The 19,524-nt window shown below is 41.2% G+C and overlaps 1 protein-coding gene across 3 annotated transcripts in view; it reads left to right on the top strand.

Annotated features, from left to right (window-relative positions):
- FAM120C (family with sequence similarity 120 member C) overlaps positions 1–19,524 on the top strand; it is a 120,255-nt gene that overhangs the window by 63,809 nt on the left and 36,922 nt on the right. For all 3 annotated transcript variants that reach the window (XM_005593672.5, XM_005593671.5, XM_005593670.5), the window contains exon 10: positions 4,283–4,532. In XM_005593672.5, the coding sequence (XP_005593729.2) occupies positions 4,283–4,532 (250 nt within the window). The remainder of the gene's footprint in view (positions 1–4,282; positions 4,533–19,524) is intronic.

The raw sequence follows: 19,524 nt of genomic DNA, 5'->3' as shown, positions 1-19,524 counted from the left end.
GTTAAGGTTGCAGGATACAAGATAAATATATAAAAATTGATTACCTTTCTATATATACTAACAATGAATATGTGGAACTGAAACAAAGTACAAGACCATTTACAGTCCTTCCAAAGAAAATGAAATAGTTAAAAATTTAACAAAAGGTGTTCAAAGTCTGTATGCTGAAAGTCACAAAATGCTGATGAAAGAAATCAAAGATCTAAATAAATGGGGAGATACAGATGTTCATGGATTAGAAAACTCAACATAGTAAAGATGTCAGTTCTCCCCAAATTGATAACACAGGTGTGATGCAATTCCTATCCAAATCCCAGCAAGATTCTTTGTAAATATAGACAAGATGACTCTAATGTTTATGTGGAAAGACAAAGGAATTAAACTAGCTAAAATGATTTTTGAAAAGGAAGAATAAGTTGAAAGCAATTGCTGAACCTGATTGTAAGACTTACTAGGTAGCTACAGTAATTAAGATTGTAGGCCAGGCATGGTGGCTCACGCTTGTAATCCCAGCACTTTGGGAGGCCAAGGTGGGTGGATCCCTTGAGCTCAGGAATTCGAGACCAGCCTGGGCAACATGGAGAGACCCCATCTCTACTAAAAATACAAAAAATATGTATAGCCAGGTGTGGTGGTGTATTACTTGTGGTCCCAGCTCCTCAGGAGGCTGAGGTGAGAGGATCACTTGAGCCCGGTGGGTAGAGGTTGCAGTGAGCTGAGATCACTCCACTGCACTGTAGTCTGGGTGTCAGAGTGAGACCCTGTCTTAAAAAAAAAAAAAAAAAAAAAAAGATTATAGGCAGAGGTATTGACACATAGATCAATGGAATACAACAGGGCATCCAGAAATAGTCCCATATGAGTACTGCTTTTTTTTTTTTTTTTTTTTTTTTGAGACAGAGTCTCGCTCTATTGCCCAGGCTGGAGCACAGTGGCACGATCTCCGCTCACTGCAACCTCTGCCTCCCAGGCTCAAGCAATTCTGCCTCAGCCTCAACTGGGATTACAGGTGTGAGCCATCATGCCTGGCCAGCAAACTGATTTTTGACAAAGCTGCAAAAGCACTTCATTGGAGGAAGGATAGTTTTTTGTTGTTGTTGTTGTTTGTTTTTTATATAAATGGTGTTAGATCAACTGGACATCCATAGTTGAACAAGTACCACATATCTATACTAGTATCTAAAATATATAAAGAACTCTCAAAACTGAACATAACAAAAACAATTGAATTAGAAAATTGGCAAAAGACATGCACAGACATTTCACTGAAGAAGATATACATATGGCAAAGACATGAAAAGATGTTCAACATAGCAGCCATTAGAAAAATACAAATTAAAACCACAATGAAATATCACTACATACTTACCAAAACGGCAAAGGTGAATAATAGTGATAACACCATATCCCGGAGAGGATGCAGAGAAGCTGGATCACTCATAAATGCTGGCAGGAATGTAAAATGGTACTGCCATTCTGGAAAATAATTTGTCATTTTCTTTCAAAACTAAAAATAGACTTATACAACTCAGCACTTACACTCTTGGGCATTTATATTGAAGACTTATTTTCATGCAGGAACATATTCACAAGACAGCATTATAACCCCAAACTGGAAGCAACCCAGATATGCTTCAGTGGGTGAATGATTAAACTGTGGTACATCCATGCCATGGAATACTACTCAGTAAAAAAAACAGAATGAACTATTGATACATGCAACAACATGGATGGATCTTAAGGGCACATGCTGAGTGAAAATGCCAGGTTCTATTTTTTTTTTTAAGATGGAATTTCACTTTTGTTGCCCAAGCTGGAGTCCAATGGTGCAATCTTGGCTCATTGCAACCTCCGCCTCCTGGGTTCAAGTGATTCTCCTGCCTCAGCCTCCCGAGTAGCTGGGATTACAGGCATGTGCCACCACACCCAGCTAATTTTGTAGTTTTAGTAGAGACAGGGTTTCTCCATGTCGATCGGGCTGGTCTCAAACTCCCAACCTCAGGTGATCCGCCTGCCTCAGCCTCCCAAAGTGCTGCGATTACAGGTGTGAGCCACCACGCCCGGCCAATGCCAGTTTCAAAAGGTCGTATACTATATAATTCCACTTATATGATGTCCTCAAAATGAAAAAATTGTAGATGGACAATAGATTAGTGGTTTCCGTAAGTTAGGGATGGTGCTGGAAGTCATTGTTTGTGACTGTAAAGGGTTGGCACAATGAAAATCTTCGTGGTTATGGGTTTGTTCTGTATCTTGATTGCGGTGGTGGTTACACAAATCCATACAACATAGAACTACACACTTACATTGTACCAATGTCACTTTCCTGGCTTTGACGTTGTATTATAATTATTTAAGAGATAGCACCATTGGAGAAACTGGGCGAAGGGTACACAGGACCTCTCTCTACTATCTTTGCAACTTCCTGTGAATCTATAATTATTTCAAACTAAAAAATTTGTTTAAATAAGAACATTCTAGTGGTTGTGGAGCACGGGTGTGAGGGAGACCAAACAGGATAAAGGTAGAAACAGTCTTGAGACTCTTGTCAGGTCAAAGATAATATTTGAACCGCTGCTGTGAAAGAGAAAACAGGACAGTTAGAAGGGATTATAAGGAGGTAGAATCAGCAAGACTTTGTTAATAACCAGATGTGTAGGACATGGAAAAGAAAGAAGGCTTTGGAATGATTTCCAAGTCTCTTGCTTGGGTGGCTGAATAGATGCTTGACATCTCAAATAGAAGAGGGAGGCCATAGCTGAGGAATCTGAGGTGGAGTAGAAATATATAGAAGCCACGTTTTCCTGCTCTGTTATGCCTTTGTAAATCTTTTTTTTTTTCTTTTGAGATGGAGTTTTGCTCTTGTTGCCCAGGCTGGAGTGCAATGGCACGATCTCGGCTCACCGCAATCTCCGCCTCCCAAGTTCAAGTGATTCTCCTGCCTCAGCCTCCCGAGTAGCTGGGATTACAAGCATGCGCCACCACACCCAGCTAATTTTGTATTTTTAGTAGAGACGGGGTTTCTCCATGTTGGTCAGGCTGGTCTTGAACTCCTGACCTCAGGTGATCTGCCCACCTCAGCCTCCCAAGGTACTGGGATTACAGCCGTGAGCCACTGCGCCCAGCCTGCCTTTGTAAATCTGAAAGATGTTGATTTTTTCAAGAATTTTGTGAAATATCTTAATGTCTTTTGGGGTATCTCATTGTGTATTATAAAGCCAGATATTTACATAATTCTTCTTTGTGCTTCTTTCCTTGCCTAGCCTCGTGCATCTACTGAAAAAATAAGATTCAGAGTAACTAAGAAATGTGTGACATTGGACCTTGATTTATTTCTCCAAGTTACTTTTTTTTTTTTTTTCAGACAAAGTCTCGCTCTGTCGCCCAGGCTGCAGTGTGGTGACTTGATCTTGGCTTACTGCAATCTCCGCCTCCCAGGTTCAAGCGATTCTCCTGCCTCTGCCTCCAGAGTAGCTGGGATTACAGGCACCCGCCACTATGCCTGGCTAATTTTGTTTTTTGGTTTTTTTGTTTTGTTTTTGTAGAGACGAGGTTTCACCATATTGGCCAGGCTGGTCTTGAACTCCTGACCTCAAGTGATCTGCCCACCTCGGCCTCCCAAAATGCTGGGATTACAGGCATGAGCCACCACGCCTGGCCTTTTTATTTTATTTTATTTTATTTTATTTTATTTTATTTTATTTTATTTTATTTTTAGAGACAGGATTTCACTCTGTCACCCAGGCTGGAGTGCAGTGGGAAGATCATAGCTCACTGCTGCCTCAAACTCCTAGGCTCAAGGGATACTCCTGCCTCAGCCTCCCAAGTAGCTGGAACTACAGGCACGTGCCACCACACCCAGCTAATTTTTAAACTTTCTGTGGAGGTGGGATCTCTCCATCTTGCCCAGGCTGGTCTTATACTCCTGGGCTCAAGCGATCCTCCTGCCTCAGCCTCCCAAATTGCTGGGATTAAACGTGTAAACCACCACCCCCGGTCCCTTGATTTCTTTATCTGCAAAATGAGCATTTTGTTTTGTGATAATGTATCATAATAGTTCCCACTCAGGATTTTTGTGAGGAGTAAATGAGATAATATATATAAAGTACTTGCATATCAAGCACTTCATAAACATGTACTATTCCTGCTGCTAAAAATAAAAATTATTGTGACAGAAAATTAGGAGTTGAAATGCGATGGAGCCTGTCAATGTCCTGTGGCTAGCTGTAGAAATGCTAAGAGATTCTCTAGAGCCTCTTTTTCCTCAATTTCTGTTTTCCAGTTCCTTCAGTGATCCTTAAAGAGTGGTCTGCCTATAAAGGGAAGTCACCTCAAACCCCTGAGCTGGTGTCTGCACTGACATTTCGGGAATGGACTTGCCCAAACCTCAAGAAGCTCTGGCTAGGCAAAGCAGTTGAAGACAAGAACAGAAGGATGCGGGCCTTCCTGGCCTGTATGAAGTCAGACACTCCCAGTATGCTCAATCCAGCTAATGTCCCCACCCATCTGCTGCTCATGTGTTGTGTACTCCGGTAAGCTACTTGACAGGCAGGCGGCCAGTTCTTTCTCTTTTACTTTTTAAATATTTCCTTTAAGCATCTGCTTTTATGGTATTTCAAGGTGAGGAAATTTTTATTTTGTGTTTGGCTTATGCTCCAGAAACACCGAAAATGATTGTTCAGACAGCCTCCTCAGTTTATGATCCTTGGTCATATCAGTCCATGCATGACTCCTCTTTTATATTTGATTATAGTTTAGTTTTTGTCTTGTTCAGTCCTCGTCCCTGATCCAATTTCCTTCTTTTATTCACCCATAGTCATCTACTCTTGGGTATTTGATGTGTGTCCTTCCAAGCCATCTTCCATATATTTATTTAGACATACATATATTCATGCACAGTCTATGGTATTTTCTATGGGTAAAATTTTTTCCTTTTATGGCATGAATTATATTGTGCTGTACATCTCATTGTTTCTTTTTTTTTCCCTTTTTTATTGAGATGGAGTTTCACTCTTGTTACCCAGGCTGGAGTGCAATGGCACAATCTTCGCTCACTGCAATCTCCACCTCCTGGGTTCAAGTGATTCTCCTGCCTCAGCCTCCCAAGTAGCTGGAATTGCAGGCATGTGCCACCATGCCTGGCTAATTTTGTATTTTTAGTAGAGATGGGGTTTCACCATGTTGGCCAGGCTGATCTCGAACTCCTGACCTTAGGTGATCCGTCCACCTTGGCCTCCCAAAGTGCTGGGATTACAGGCATGAGACACCCCGCCCAGCCTGTTTCTTTTTTTCACTCAATATTATTTTTGAGGTCTGTCCATATTCATATATTAATAATTCCTCTTCACTGTTGGGTTGTGTTCTATCAAATACTAATATCACAGCATTTTATTTATTGATTGGTAGATAATTGTTTCCAGTTCTTTGGTTATTATTACAAATAGTGCTGCAAGGGATTTCTTCATAGATGTCTATGCCTCTTTGTATTCCTGAGTCAGTTTAAAGTATATACTGAGAAGTAGAATTTCTGGATCCTGTAAAATATGCATGTAGCTTTTTCACTAAATACTGCCAAATTTCTCTAGATTATAGCTGCACCAATTTATATTCCTGTGAACAATACGTGTTTCATTTCCTCATATTATTGCCAGTACTAATATCATAAAACTTCTTAATTTTTGCCAATCTAGTATTTTCAAGTAGTATCTTTAATTTTAATTTGCATTTGACTACAGAAGAGGTTGATCTTCTGTTTTTATACTTATTAGCCATTTGAGTTTTCTCATTCTCTGAAGTACTTCTTTATTTGTCTTGCAAATTTTTTATTAGGTTACTTGTCTTATTTTGCTGATTACAGAAGTTCTTTGTCAGATATGTTTGTGTGTACTCTCAGATACACATGTAGCAAATATTTTTTCTATATTTCAGTGTGCATGCATGTGTCTATGCTTGTGTATCAAGTATCTTTTCCAGTCAGTCACAATTTGTTTAAACTTTATATATAGTGTTCTTTGTTTACCAGAAGTATTTCGTTTTTACAAGCCTTTTAAAAATTTAACTTGGCTGAGCGTGGTGGCTCACACCTGTAATCCTAGCACTTTGGGAGGCCAAGGTGGGCAGATCACTTGAGGCCAGGAGTTCAAGACCAGCCTGGACAGCATGGTGAAACCCCATCTATGCAAAGAAAAAGAAAAAAAAAATACAAAATTAGCCAGACATGGTGGCAGGTGCTTGTAATCCCAGCTATGTGGGAGGCTGAGGCAGGAGAATCGCTTGAACCCAGCAGACAGAGGTTGCAGTGATCAGACATTGTGCCGCTGCACTCCAGCCTGGGCAACAGAGTGAGACTCTGTCTCAAAAAAACAAACAAAATTAGGCCGGGTGCGGTGGCTCACACCTGTAACCCCAGCACTTTGGGAGGCAGAGGCGGGTGGATCACTTGAGGCCAGGAGTTAAAGACCAGCCTGGCCAACATGGCAAAACCCCGTCTCTACTAAAAATACAAAAATTAGCTGGGTGTGGTGCTGCACGCCTGTGGTCCCAGCTACTTGGGAGGAGGAAGGATCACTTGAACCCTGGAGGCAGAGGTTGCAGTGAGCCGAGATTGTGCCACGGCACTCTAGTCTGGGTGACAGAGCGAGACTCTGTCTCAAAACAAAAACAAAAACAAAACTTTATTTTTATAGATTTAAGGGGTACAGGTGTCCTTTTGTCACATGGATATATTGTATAGTGGTGAAGCCTGGGCTTTTCACGTAGCCGTCACTCAAATAGTATACATTGTACCCATTAAGTAATTTTCAATCCCTCACCCCCTTCCCACCCTTCTGAGTCCCCAATGTGTATTATTCCACTGTCTGTGTCCATGTGCACACATTATTTACCTCCCACTTACAAGTGAGAGCATGTGGTACTTGACTTTCTGAGTTATTTCACTTAAGACAATGGCCTCTAGTTCCATCCATGTTGCTGCAAAAGACATGATTTCATTCTTTTTGATGGTTGAATAGTACTCCAGTGTGTGTGTGTGTGTATCACTTTCTTTAATCATTCATTCATGGATGAACATTTAGGTTGATCCCATACCTTTGCTATTGCAAATAGTACTGCAATAAACATACAGGTGCAAGCATTTTTGTTGTGGTTGTTGGATGCATATTTTGCAAATACTTTCTTTCATTCTGCAGGTTGTTTGTTTACTCTGTTATTTCTTTTGCTGTGCAGGAGCTTTTTCCTTTATGCCCATTTGTCTCTTTTTGGTTTTGTTGCATTTGCTTTTGAGGTTTTTATTTATTTATTTATTTTATTTTATTTTTTTTGAGATGGAGTATAGCTGTGTTGCCCAGGCTGGAGTACAGTGGCGTGATCTTGGCTCACTGCAACCTCAGCCTCCCAGGCTTAAGCAGTTTTCTCCTGCCTCAGCCTTCCGAGTAACTGGGATTACAGGTGCACGCTACCACACCCGGCTAATTTTTTATTTTAGTAGAGATGGGGTTTTACCATGTTGACCAGGCTGGTCTTGCACTCTTGACCTCAGGTGAGCCACCGCGCCCAGCCCTAATTTTGTATTTTTAGTAGAGATGGGGTTTCTCCATGTTGGTCAGGCTGGTCTCAAACTCCTGACCTCAGGTGATCCGCCTGTCTCAGCCTCCCAAAGTTCCGGGATTACAGGCATGAGCCACTGCACCCAGCTTTTTTTTTTTTTTTTTTTTTTTTTGAGTGGAGTCTCACTCTGTTGCCTAGGCTGGAGTGCAGTGGCACAGTCTTGGCTCACTACAACCTCTGCCTCTCGGGTTCAAGCGATTCTCCTGCCTCAGCCTCTCCAGTAGCTGGAATTACAGGTGTGTACTACCCCGCCCTGCTAAGTTTTGTATTTTTAGTAGAGACAGGGTTTCATTGTGTTGGCCAGGCCAGTCTCGAACTCCTGACCTCAGGTGATCTACCCACCTGAGCCTCCCAAAGTACTGGGATTACAGGCATAAGCCACCACACCCAGCCCATCTTGAATTGATTTTCATATGTGGTGAGAAATAGGGGCCCAGTTTCATTCTTCTGCATGTAGCTAACCAGCTATCTCAGTACCCTTAAAAAGGTGTTCTTTCCCCAGTATGTGTTTTGTCAACTTCATTGAAGATCAATTGGCTGTAGGTATGTGGCTTTATTTCTGAGTTCTCTATTCTGTTCCATTGATCTGTGTGTCTATTTTTATACCAGTACCATGCTGTCTTAGTTACTGCAGCCTTGTAGTGTAGTTTGAAGTCAGGTAATGTGATGCCTCCGGCTTTGTTCTTTTTGTTTAGTATTGTTTTGGCTACTTAAGCTCTTTTTTGACTCCATATGAATTTTAGGATTGTTTTCTCTAATTCTGTGAAAAATTATGTTGGTATTTTGATAGGAATTACATTTAATCTGTAGATTACTTTGGACAGTATGGTTATTTTCACAATATTGAGTCTTCTGATCTATGGGTATGAATTGTTTATCCATTTCTTTATGTCATATATAATTTCTTTCATCTGTGTTTTGTAGTTTTCCTCGTAGAGATCCTTTACCTCCTTGGTTAAATATATTCCTAGGTGGAGTTTTTTTGTAGCTATTGTAAATGGGATTGACTTCTTGATTTGGTTCTCAGCTTGATCGTTACTGGTATATAGAAATGCTACTGTTTTTTGTACATTGATTTTGTATCCTGACACTTTACTGGGTTCATTTATCAAATCTAGGAGTCTTTTGGAGGATTCTTTAGGGTTTTCTAGATATAAGATGATATCATCAGCAAACAGGAATAATTTCTCTTTTCCAATTTGGATGTCTTATATTTTTTTCTCTTTCCTGATTGCTTTGGCTGGGACTTCCAGTACTATGTTGAATAGGAGTGGTAAAAGTGGGCAAGTTACTTTTCTTGGAGACAGGATCTTGCTCTGTCACCAAGGCTGGAGTTGAGTGGCACAGTCACGGCTCATTGCAGACTCAACATCCTGAGCTCAAGTGATCCTCCTGCCTCAGTCTTCTAAGTAGCTGGGACTATAGCACATGCCATCATGCCCAGCTTGCTTGCTTGCTTATTTATTTATTTATTTATTTAGAGACGGAGTCTCGCTCTATAGCCCAGTCTGGAGTGCAGTGGCTCAATCTCAGCTCGCTGCAACCTCCGCCTCCTGGGTTCAAGTGATTCTCCTGCCTCAGCCTCCCGAGTAGCTGGGATTACAGGGGCCCACCACCACGCCTGGCTAATTTTTGTATTTTTAGTAGAGATGGGGTTTCTCCATGTTGGCCAGGCTGGTGTCAAACTCCTGACCTCAAGTGATCCGCCCGCCTCAGCCTCCCAAAGTGCTGTGACTACAGGCATGAGCCACTGCACCTGGCCATGCCCAGATAATTTTTTAAAGTTTTTTTTTTTTTTTTTTTTAGAGACAGGCTCCCACTATGTTGCCCAGACTAGTCTTAAACTCCTGGGCTCAAGCAATCCTCCCATTTTGGCCTCCCAAAGTGCTAGGATTACAGACATGAGCCACCATGCCCAGCCAGAAAGTGGGCAAATTTTTGCCAACATTATAATTTCATATATATAGAAAAATTAGAATAATAGTACAGTGAACACTCATAACTGCCACCTAGATTCTATAATTAATATTTATCATTTTGCTTTACTTCATATAACTGTCCATTTATTCGTCTCTAGGCATTGATTTTTCCATCTTTTTTACTGCATTTCCAAGTAAATTGCAGAAATCAGTATACTTCTCCCTTCACTGAGAAGTATTTATTTTGGTTCTGTCCAGCCCATGATTTTGTACCTTTATGATGTGTGTTTTGGTGTCTTATTTAATAAATTCTCCCCTACCCCTAAGTCATAAAGATTATTTTTCTGGCCAGGTGCGGTGGCTCATGCCTGTAATCCCAGCACTTAGGGAGGCCAAATCACGAGGTCAGGAGATTGAGACCATCCTGGCTAACACGGTGAAACCTCGTCTCTACTAAAAATACAAAAAAAAAAATTAGCCAGGCGTGATGGCAGACGCCTGTAGTCCCAGCTACTCGGGAGGCTGAGGCAGGAGAATGGCGTGAATCTGGGAGGCAGCCGAGATCGCGCCACTGCACTCCAGCCTGGGCGACAGAGCGAGACTCCGTCTCAGAAAGGAAAAAAAAAAAGAGATTTTTCTATGTTTTCTTATACTTTTATAATGTTGTCTTCCATATCAGGCCCTTAATACAGTAGATACTTATTTTGTACATGCTGTGAGAAAGGATCTAACTTTGTTTACTCTGTATAATATGCCAGTTTCCCAGCTTGATGTATTGAATGATCCTTTCTTTCCCCAACCTTTCTTATGTACCATGTTTGGTTTTTTATTTTTAGACAGTCTCGCTCTGTTGCCCAGGCTGGAGTGCAGTGGCGTCATCTCGGCTCACTGCAAACTCCACCTCCCAGGTTCAAGCGATTCTCCTGCCTCAGCCTCCCAAGTAGCTGGAATTACAGCCACGCACCACCACACCCAGCTAATTTCGTATTTTTGTAGAGACAGGGTTTCACCATGTTGGCCAGGCTGGTCTTGAACTCCTGACCTCAAGTGATCCACCCACCTCTGCCTCCCAAAGTGCTGGGATTACAGGCGTGAGCTACCATGCCTGGCCATTATGTACCACGTTTTTATATCTATATAAGTTCATTCATGGATTCTATTTTGTTTCATTGCCCATTAGAGTCCTCATCAATATCACATTGTTTCAGTTACTAAGGGTTTGCAATTTGCCTTAATATCAGGCAGAACAAATCTCCACTCTTTGCTTTTCTTTTTTGAGAATTATACTAGCTATCCTTGCACCTTAGGAGCCCTTACTCTTCCATATATAATTTTTAATCAGTCTAGTTTCCACCAAAATGTTGTTGGGATTTTTTTTTTTGTCATTGAATTGAATTTATAGATTAATTTGGGGAGCTTTGACATCTTTATAATGTTAAGTCCTCCTATCCAAAGATAATAGTTTACCTCTCCCATTTATCCAGGTTTCTTCCTTTGTATTAGTAGAGTTAATTTTTTTCCATTAAGATCTCCTACATTTTAAATTAATTCCTAGGTACTTAATAGATATCGCTGTGATTATGTGTGATATTCTAGTTTCTGTTACACTTTCTCATTGTTAAAAAAAAGTAAGTTTTTGTGCAAAGGGGAGGTCAAGCCCTACAAGTCACCAGAGAACTGCAGAGCACTTAGCTTTCAAAATGGGCAGACCTTAGTTTGAATGCTGGTTCTGGCATTTTTCAGCTTGGATATGTCACTTTAGCCTTTCCAAGCATCTCTTTCCTCACCATAAATGGATATAATTTTACTTCTCAGAGCAGTTTGAACATTGAGATAATGCATTCAGGGACCCTACCACATACTAGATCCCCAATATATGCTAATTTCCTAACCACCTTAACATTAAGATTAGTGACTTACAAAGTTTTCCCAATGAGAATAATGAGGCCGAGCACTGTGGCTCATACTTGTAATCCTAGCACTTTGGGAGGCTGAGGCGGGTGGATCATTTTAGGTCAAGGAGTTCAACACCAGCCTGGCCAACATGGTGAAACCCTATCTCTACTAAAAATATAAAAATTAGCCGGGCAGTAGTGGCACACGCCTGTAATCCCAGCTACTCAGAGGGCTGAGGCAGGAGAATCACTTGAACCCAGGAGGCAGAGGCTGCAGTGAGCCATGATTGCGCCATTGCACTCCAGCCTGGGCGACAAAATGAGACTCTGTCTCAAAAAAAAATTGTTTATTAAAGAATAATGATAAAGATTTACTCTTCCTACTTTCTAATATGTTCCTGGGCCACAGCCCTACATTGTCCCATATTAACTCTGGAATTGTACATTTCATTTATCTTCTTTCTAAAATATATAGTAGGCCGGCGCGGTGGCTCATGCCCGGAATCCCAGCACTTTGTGAGGCTGAGGCAAGTGGATCACCTGAGGTCAGGAGTTCGAGACCAGCCTGGCTAACATGGCGAAAACCCGTTGCTACTAAAAATACAAAAATTAGCCGGGCATGGTGGTACGCACCTCTATCTAGTCCCAGCTATTCGGGAGGCTGAGGCATGAGAATCGCTTGAACCTGGGAGGCAGAGGTTGCAGTGAGCCAAGATTGCACCACTGTACTCCAGACTGGGCGACAGAGCAAAACTCTGTCTCGAGAAAAAAAAAAAAAAAAAAAAGCAAAACAAACAAAATACATATAGTAGCTCATTTTCCCATTTATTTAGTTCTCTACATTATATGGAATAGATCCAGGAACATAAAAACAATTAAAAATAGCTTATGAACAGCTATAATAACCATTATTATTACTATTATTATTATTATTATTATTATTATTATTATTATTTTGAGACGGAGTTTTGCTCTTGTTGCCCAGGCTGGAGCGCGATGGTGCGATTTTGGCTCACCACAACATCCACCTCCTGGGTTCAAGTGATTCTCTGCCTCAGCCTCCCAAGTAGCTGGGATTACAGGCATGTGCCGCCACACCCAGCTACTTTTGTATTTTCAATAGAGACGGGATTTTACCATGTTGGTCACCATGTTGGTCAGGCTGGTCTCAAACTCCTGACCTCAGGTGATCCACCCGCCTTGGCCTCCCAAAGTGCTGGGATTATAGGCGTGAGCCACCATGCCCGGCCTATAATAGCCATTATAAAGACTGTGTTCTAGCTGGGCTTGGTGGCTCATGCCTGTAATCCCAGCACTTTGTGAGGCCTAGGCAGGTGGATCGCTCAAGCTCAGGAGTTTGAGACCAGCCTGGGCAACATGGCAAAACCCCATTTCTACAGAAAAAATTTTTAAAAGCTTAGCTGGGCTTGGTGGCATGCACCTGTAGTCTCTGCTACTCAGGAGGCTGAATTGGGAGGATCGCTTGAACCCGGGTTTCGGAGGTTGCAGTGAGCCGAGATAGTGTCACTGCACTCCAGCCTGGCAACAGAGTGAGACACTGTCAAAAAAAAAAAAGAAAAAAAAGACTGTTCTAATAGGTTCTGTATATATGCCCACTGGAGAGAGTCCCTTAGCCTCCTATTTAACCTACTTATTCTTTCTTTTTTTTGAGCCTGCCACCTTGCCCAGCTAGTTTTTGTATTTTTAGTAGAGATGGGGTTTCACCATGTTGGCCAGGCTGGTCTCGAATTCCTGACCTCAGGTGATCTGCCCGCCTTGGCCTCCCAAAGTCCTGGGATTACAGGCGTGAGCCACCGCACCCGGCCTAACCTACTTATTCTTAATTTAGATGGATTTCTTACAGTTTGATTATCTGATTTTCCAGTGTACAACAGGTCAAAAGCAGCACAGGAAGTGAGACAGGGAGTATGATCTACTCTTAGCTCCAGCCCCAGTGACAGCAGTAGGTAGCCTGCTGCCTAAATGTAGAGAAAAAGATACAAATATTACTTTTTTAAAAGACCCCAAAAGAAGAGGCAATATCTGGAGTCATTAGTATAGGGGGAAATTATCCTGTAAAATTAATAACCCAATAGTTAGAAAGAATGAATGAGACCTAGTATTTGACAGCACAACAGGAGGACTATAGTCAATAATAAGTTAATTGTACATTTTGAAAGAAATAAAAGAGTATAAATGCGTTGTTTGTAACACAAATGATAAATGCTTGAGGGGATGGACACCCCATTCTCCATGATACAATTATTACACATTGCATTCCTATACCAAAATATCTCATATCCCATAAATATAAACACCTACTATGTACCCAAAAAATTAAAAATAAATTTAAAAATTGGGAAACTAAAGAAAATTAATAACCCAATGTTTATAAAACCCTAAAGAAGAGGTAGTGTGAGTACATATATGTACCTGGCAGTGTGCTAAGTCAGCCCTTTGTGTACAGTGCTTCCAATCTTCATAATAGTGCTGAAAAAGTAAGTGTTGTTTATCTCAGACTCAGTGATTTGCAAAGGTTACATAGCTAGTAAGGAGTAGTGAGAAGGTCACCAAGTCTCTAACTCCCAATTCCTGTGTTTTTTCTTTTCTTTCTTTTTTTTACATTTTTTTATTGTACTTTAAGTTCTGGGGTACATGTGCAGAATGTGCAGGTTTGTTACACAGGTATACATGTGCCGTGGTGGTTTGCTGTACCCATCAACCTGTCACCTATATTAGGTATTTTTCCTAATGCTATCCCTCCCCCAGCCCCCTACTCTCCAACAGGCCCCAGTGTGTGATGTTCCCCTCCCTGGGTCCATGTGTTCTCGTTGTTGAACTCCCACTTACGAGTGAGAACATGCAGTGTTTGGTTTTCTGTTCTTGTGTTAGTTTGCTGAGAATGATGGTTTCCAGCTTCATTCATGTCCGTGCAAAGGACATGAACTCCTCCTTTTTTATGGCTGCATAGTATTCCATGGTGTATATGTGCCACATTGTCTTTATCCAGTCTATCATTAATGGGCATTTGGGTTGGTTCCAAGTCTTTGCTATTGTGAACAGTGCTGCAGTAAACATACATGTGCCTGTCTCTTTATAGTAGAATGATTTATAATCCTTTAGGTATATATCCAGTAATGGGATTACTGGGTCAAGTGGTATTTCTAGTTGTAGATCCTTGAGGAATCGCCACACTGTCTTCCACAATGGTTGAACTAATTTACACTCCCACCAACAGCATAAAAGCATTCCTATTTCTGCACATGCTCTCCAGCATCTGTTTTTTTGTTTTGTTTTGTTTTGTTTTGTTTTGTTTTTTGAGACGAGTCTCGCTCTGTCGCCCAGGCTGGAGTGCAGTGGCCGGATCTCAGTTCACTGCAAGCTCTGCCTCCCAGGTTTACGCCATTCTCCTGCCTCAGGCTCCCGAGTAGCTGGGACTACAGGCGCCCACCACCTTGCCCGGCTAGTTTTTTGTATTTTTTAGTAGAGACAGGGTTTTACCATGTTAGCCAGGATGGTCTCGATCTCCTGACCTCATGATCTGCCCGTCTCGGCCTCCCAAAGTGCTGGGATTACAGGCTTGAGCCACCGCGCCCGGCCTCCAGCATCTGTTATTTTCTGACTTTTTAATGATCACCATTCTAACTGGCGTGAGATGGTATCTCATTGTGGTTTTGATTTGATTTCTTTAATGACCACTAATGAGGAGCTTTTTTTCATATTTGTTGGCTGGATAAATGTCTTCTTTTTTTTTATTTATTATTATTATTATACTTTAAGTTCTAGGGTACATGTGCATAACGTGCAGGTTTGTTACATATGTATACGTGTGCCATGTTGGTGTGCTGCACCCATCAACTTGTCAGCACCCATCAACTCGTCATTTACATCAGGTATAACTCCCAATGCAATCCCTCCCCCCTCCCCATGATAGGCCCCGGTGTGTGATGTTCCCCTTCCCGAGTCCAAGTGATTACTGGGTATATACCCAAAGGATTATAAATCATGCTGCTATAAAGACACATGCACACGTATGTTTATTGCGGCACTATTCACAATAGCAAAGACTTGGAATCAGCCCAAACGTCCATCAGTGACAGACTGGTTTTTTTTTTTTTTTTTTTTTGAGACGGAGTCCGCTCTGTCGCCCAGGCTGGAGCGCAGTGGCCGGATCTCAGCTCACTGCAAGCTCCGCCTCCCGGATTTACGCCATTCTCCTGCCTCAGCCTCCCGAGTAGCTGGGACTACAGGCGCCCGCCACCTCGCCCGGCTAGTTTTTTGTATTTTTTTTTTTTTTTAGTAGAGACGGGGTTTCACCGGGTTAGCCAGGATGGTCTCGATCTCCTGACCTCGTGATCCGCCCGTCTCGGCCTCCCAAAGTGCTGGGATTACAGGCTTGAGCCACCGCGCCCGGCCGACAGACTGGATTAAGAAAATGTGGCACATATACACCATGGAATACTATGCAGCCATAAAAAAGGATGAGTTTGTGTCCTTTGTAGGGACATGGATGCAGCTGGAAACCATCATTCTTGGATAAATGTCTTCTTTTAAGAAGTGTCTGTTCATATCCTTCACCCATTTTTTGATGGGGTTGTTTTTTTCTTATAAATTTGTTTAAGTTCTTTGTAGATTCTGGGTATTAGCCCTTTGTCAGATGAGTAGATTGCAAAATTTTTCTCTCATTCTGTAGGTTGCCTGTTCATTCTGATGATAGTTTCTTTTGCTGTGCAGAAGCTCTTTAGTTTAATTAGATCCCATTTGTCAATTTTGGCCTTTGTTGCCATTGCTTTCAGTGTTTTAGTCATGATGTCTTTGCCCATGTCTGTGTCCTGAATGGTATTGCCCATACCATTCAGGCATGATGTCTTTGCCCATACCTGAATGGTATTGCCTAGGTTTTCTTCTTGGGTTTTTATGGTTTTAGGTCTTATGTTTAAGTCTCTAATATATCTTGAGTTAATTTTTGCATAAAGTGTAAGGAAGGGATCCAGTTTCAGCTTTCTGCATATGGCTAGCCAGTTTTCCCAACACTATTTATTAAATAGGGAATCCTATCCCCATTGCTGGTTTTTGTCAGGTTTGCCAAAGATCAGATGGTTGTAGATGTGTGGTGTTATTTCTGAGGCCTCTGTTCTGTTCCATTGGTCTATATATCTGTTTTGGTACCAGTACCATGCTGTTCTGGTTATTACTGTAGCCTTGTAGTATAGTTTGAAGTCAGGTAGCGTTTGCCTCCAGCTTTGTTCTTTTTGCTTAGAATTGTCTTGGCTATGTGGGCTCCTTTTTGGTTCCATATGAACTTTAAAGTAGTTTTTTCCAATTCTGTGAAGAAAGTCAATGGTAGCTTGATGGGGATGGCATTGAATCTATAAATTACCTTGGGCAGTATGGCCATTTTCACAATATTGATTCTTCCTATCCATGACCATGGAATGTTTTTTCATTTGTTTGTGTCCTCTTTTATTTCACTGAGCAGTGGTTTCTAGTTCTCCTTGAAGAGGTCCTTCACATCCCTTGTAAGTTGGATTCCTAGGTATTTTATTCTCTTTGAAGCTATTGTGAATGCAAGTTCACTCATGACTTGGCTCTCTGTTTGTCTGTTACTGGTGTATAGGAATGTTTGTGATTTTTGCACATTGATTTTGTATCCTGAGACTTTGCTGAAGTTGCTTATCAGCTTAAGGAGATTTTGGCCTGAGATGATGGGGTTTTCTAAATACACAATCATGTCATCTGCAAACAGGGACAATTTGACTTCCTCTTTTCCTAATTGAATACCCTTTTTTTCTTTCTCTTGCCTGATTGCCCTGGCCAGAACTTCCAACACTATGTTGAATAGGAGTGGTGAGAGAGGGCATCCCTATCTTGTGCCAGTTTTCAAAGGGAATGCTTCCAGTTTTTGCCCATTCAGTATGATATTGGCTGTTGGTTTGTCATAAATAGCTCTTATTATTTTGAGATACGTCCCATCAATACCTAGTTTATTGAGAGTTTTTAGCATGAAGGGCTGTTGAATTTTGTTGAAGGCCTTTTCTGCATCTATTGAGATAATCATGTGGTTTTTGTCATTGGTTCTGCTTATGTGATAGATTTTGTTTGTTGATTTGTGTATGTTGAACCAGCCTTGCATCCCAGGAATGAAGCTGACTTGATCGTGGTGGATAAGCTTTTTGATGTGCTGCTGGATTTGGTTTGCCAGTATTTTATGAGGATTTTTGCATAGATGATCATCAGGGATATTGGCCTGAAATTTTCTTTTTTTGTTGTGTCTCTGCCAGGTTTTGGCATCAGGATGATGCTGGCCTCATAAAATGAGTTAGGGAGGATTCCCTCTTTTTCTGTTGTTTGGAATAATTTCAGAAGGAATGGTACCAGCTCCTCTTCGTACATCTGGTAGAATTCGACTGGCTGTGAATCCCGTCTGGTCCTGGACTCTTTTTGGTTAGTAGGCTATTAATTACTGCCTCACTTTCAGAACTTGTTATTGGTCTGTTCAGGGATTCAACTTCTTCCTGGTTTAATCTTGGGAGGGGTTTTTTCTTTTTCCCCCCCCCCCCCAAGACAGAGTCTCGCTCGGTTGCCCAGGCTGGAGTGCAGTGGCACGATCTCAGCTCACTGCAACTTCTGCCTCCCAGGTTCAAGCGATTCTCCTGCCTTAGCATCCCAAGTAGCTGGGATTACAGGTGCCCGCCACCACACCTGGGGTAATTTCTGTATTTTTAGTAAAGACGTGGTTTCGCCATGTTGACCAGGCTGGTCTTGAACTCCTGACCTCAGGTGATCTGCCCGCCTTGGCCTCTCAAAGTTTTGGGATTACAGGCGTGAGCCACCGCACCCGGCCTCCTGTGTTTTTAAGAAGACAAAATGGTAGGAAAAAAATGCAGTTTTAACGATTAGCATAAAGTCTGGTTGGAAATTTAAATTTTAAATGAAAGTTAACTTATCCTTAATACTGCAGTGTCAAGCAATATCAAGTAAACACCAGGTGGGAACATTGAACTATAGCCTAACTGAGTGCTAGGAGCCTATACTCCTCAATTTCTTACACGAACTATAAAAGATTCCTAGATGGCCTAGTGAAATTGAGTCTTCTAGGAAAGGTTGATACAGTTTGAGAAGGGCAGAACCTTTGCACATACAATAGTCATCACTTATGAGGGAGGGACACTGAAGAACTCTGTCAGGCTTCTGGAGGTGAGGTGCAGCCCTGCTGAATGGGAGAGGCATGCATCAAGGCTTTATCATTTCTAGCAACAATTCATTCAAATATCAACAGTTTTCCAGAGATGGAACGTGAAATTGGACAAAGTTTCTCGTCTTGGTTTATGGGTAAAGTTGAGGAGTCTCTCTTGAGAAGCAAATATTTTAAGAAGCAGTGGATTCACTCTCAGCTATAACAAGATATTTGGATTAACCATATGCCATCCTGATACATCAAGAATAAAGATATATAAGAACTAGTATTCATTCACTTGACAGAATAATTCTAAAGTCCATCAGGAAAGGCAAATGAACAAGAGTAGCTTAGAAAATGTAACAAAAAATAATAATAAGCTATATCTTGGTCCTGCAGCAGGACTGTTATTGGAAAAAAAAAAAAAAAAGAGATGTTTTGGCCATATTACATACCGAAGTATATTATAAACTCTTACCAAAATAATGTAATATTGTCACAAAAATTGACAGCTCGTTGTTTTAGGGCAGATAATACTGAATAAGACCCTTGACACATTAGAACTTAAAATATGCTAAAGGAAGCATCACAAATCAATTAGGAAGAGATGCATTTTTAAAATAATTATTTAGAGAATTGGATTTGTATTTGGGGAGAAAACATCCATTTAGAGCCATGCCTCACATACATTCCAGATGGATTAATTATAAAGATAAATGTGAAAAAAGATAAAAGGCAGAATAAAAGCTAAGCAATTATTTACTGACCTTGAGATAGGAAAGGGATTTTTTTTTGGTTGTTTTATTTCTTTTAGGAAAGGATTTTTTTAAATGAGAATATACAAGCCTTAAGCCCAGAGTATTGTCAGAGACAGTTAACAATCTTGGTGACAGGAAAGGCAAAATACCTCAGTTGCCTGAGATATAGG

Source organism: Macaca fascicularis, chromosome X (genome assembly GCF_037993035.2).
Source record: "Macaca fascicularis isolate 582-1 chromosome X, T2T-MFA8v1.1".
In the NCBI taxonomy this organism is placed as follows: domain Eukaryota; kingdom Metazoa; phylum Chordata; class Mammalia; order Primates; family Cercopithecidae; genus Macaca; species Macaca fascicularis.
Note: the sequence above shows the minus strand (reverse complement) of the source record. Positions and strands in the feature narration are given on the sequence as shown.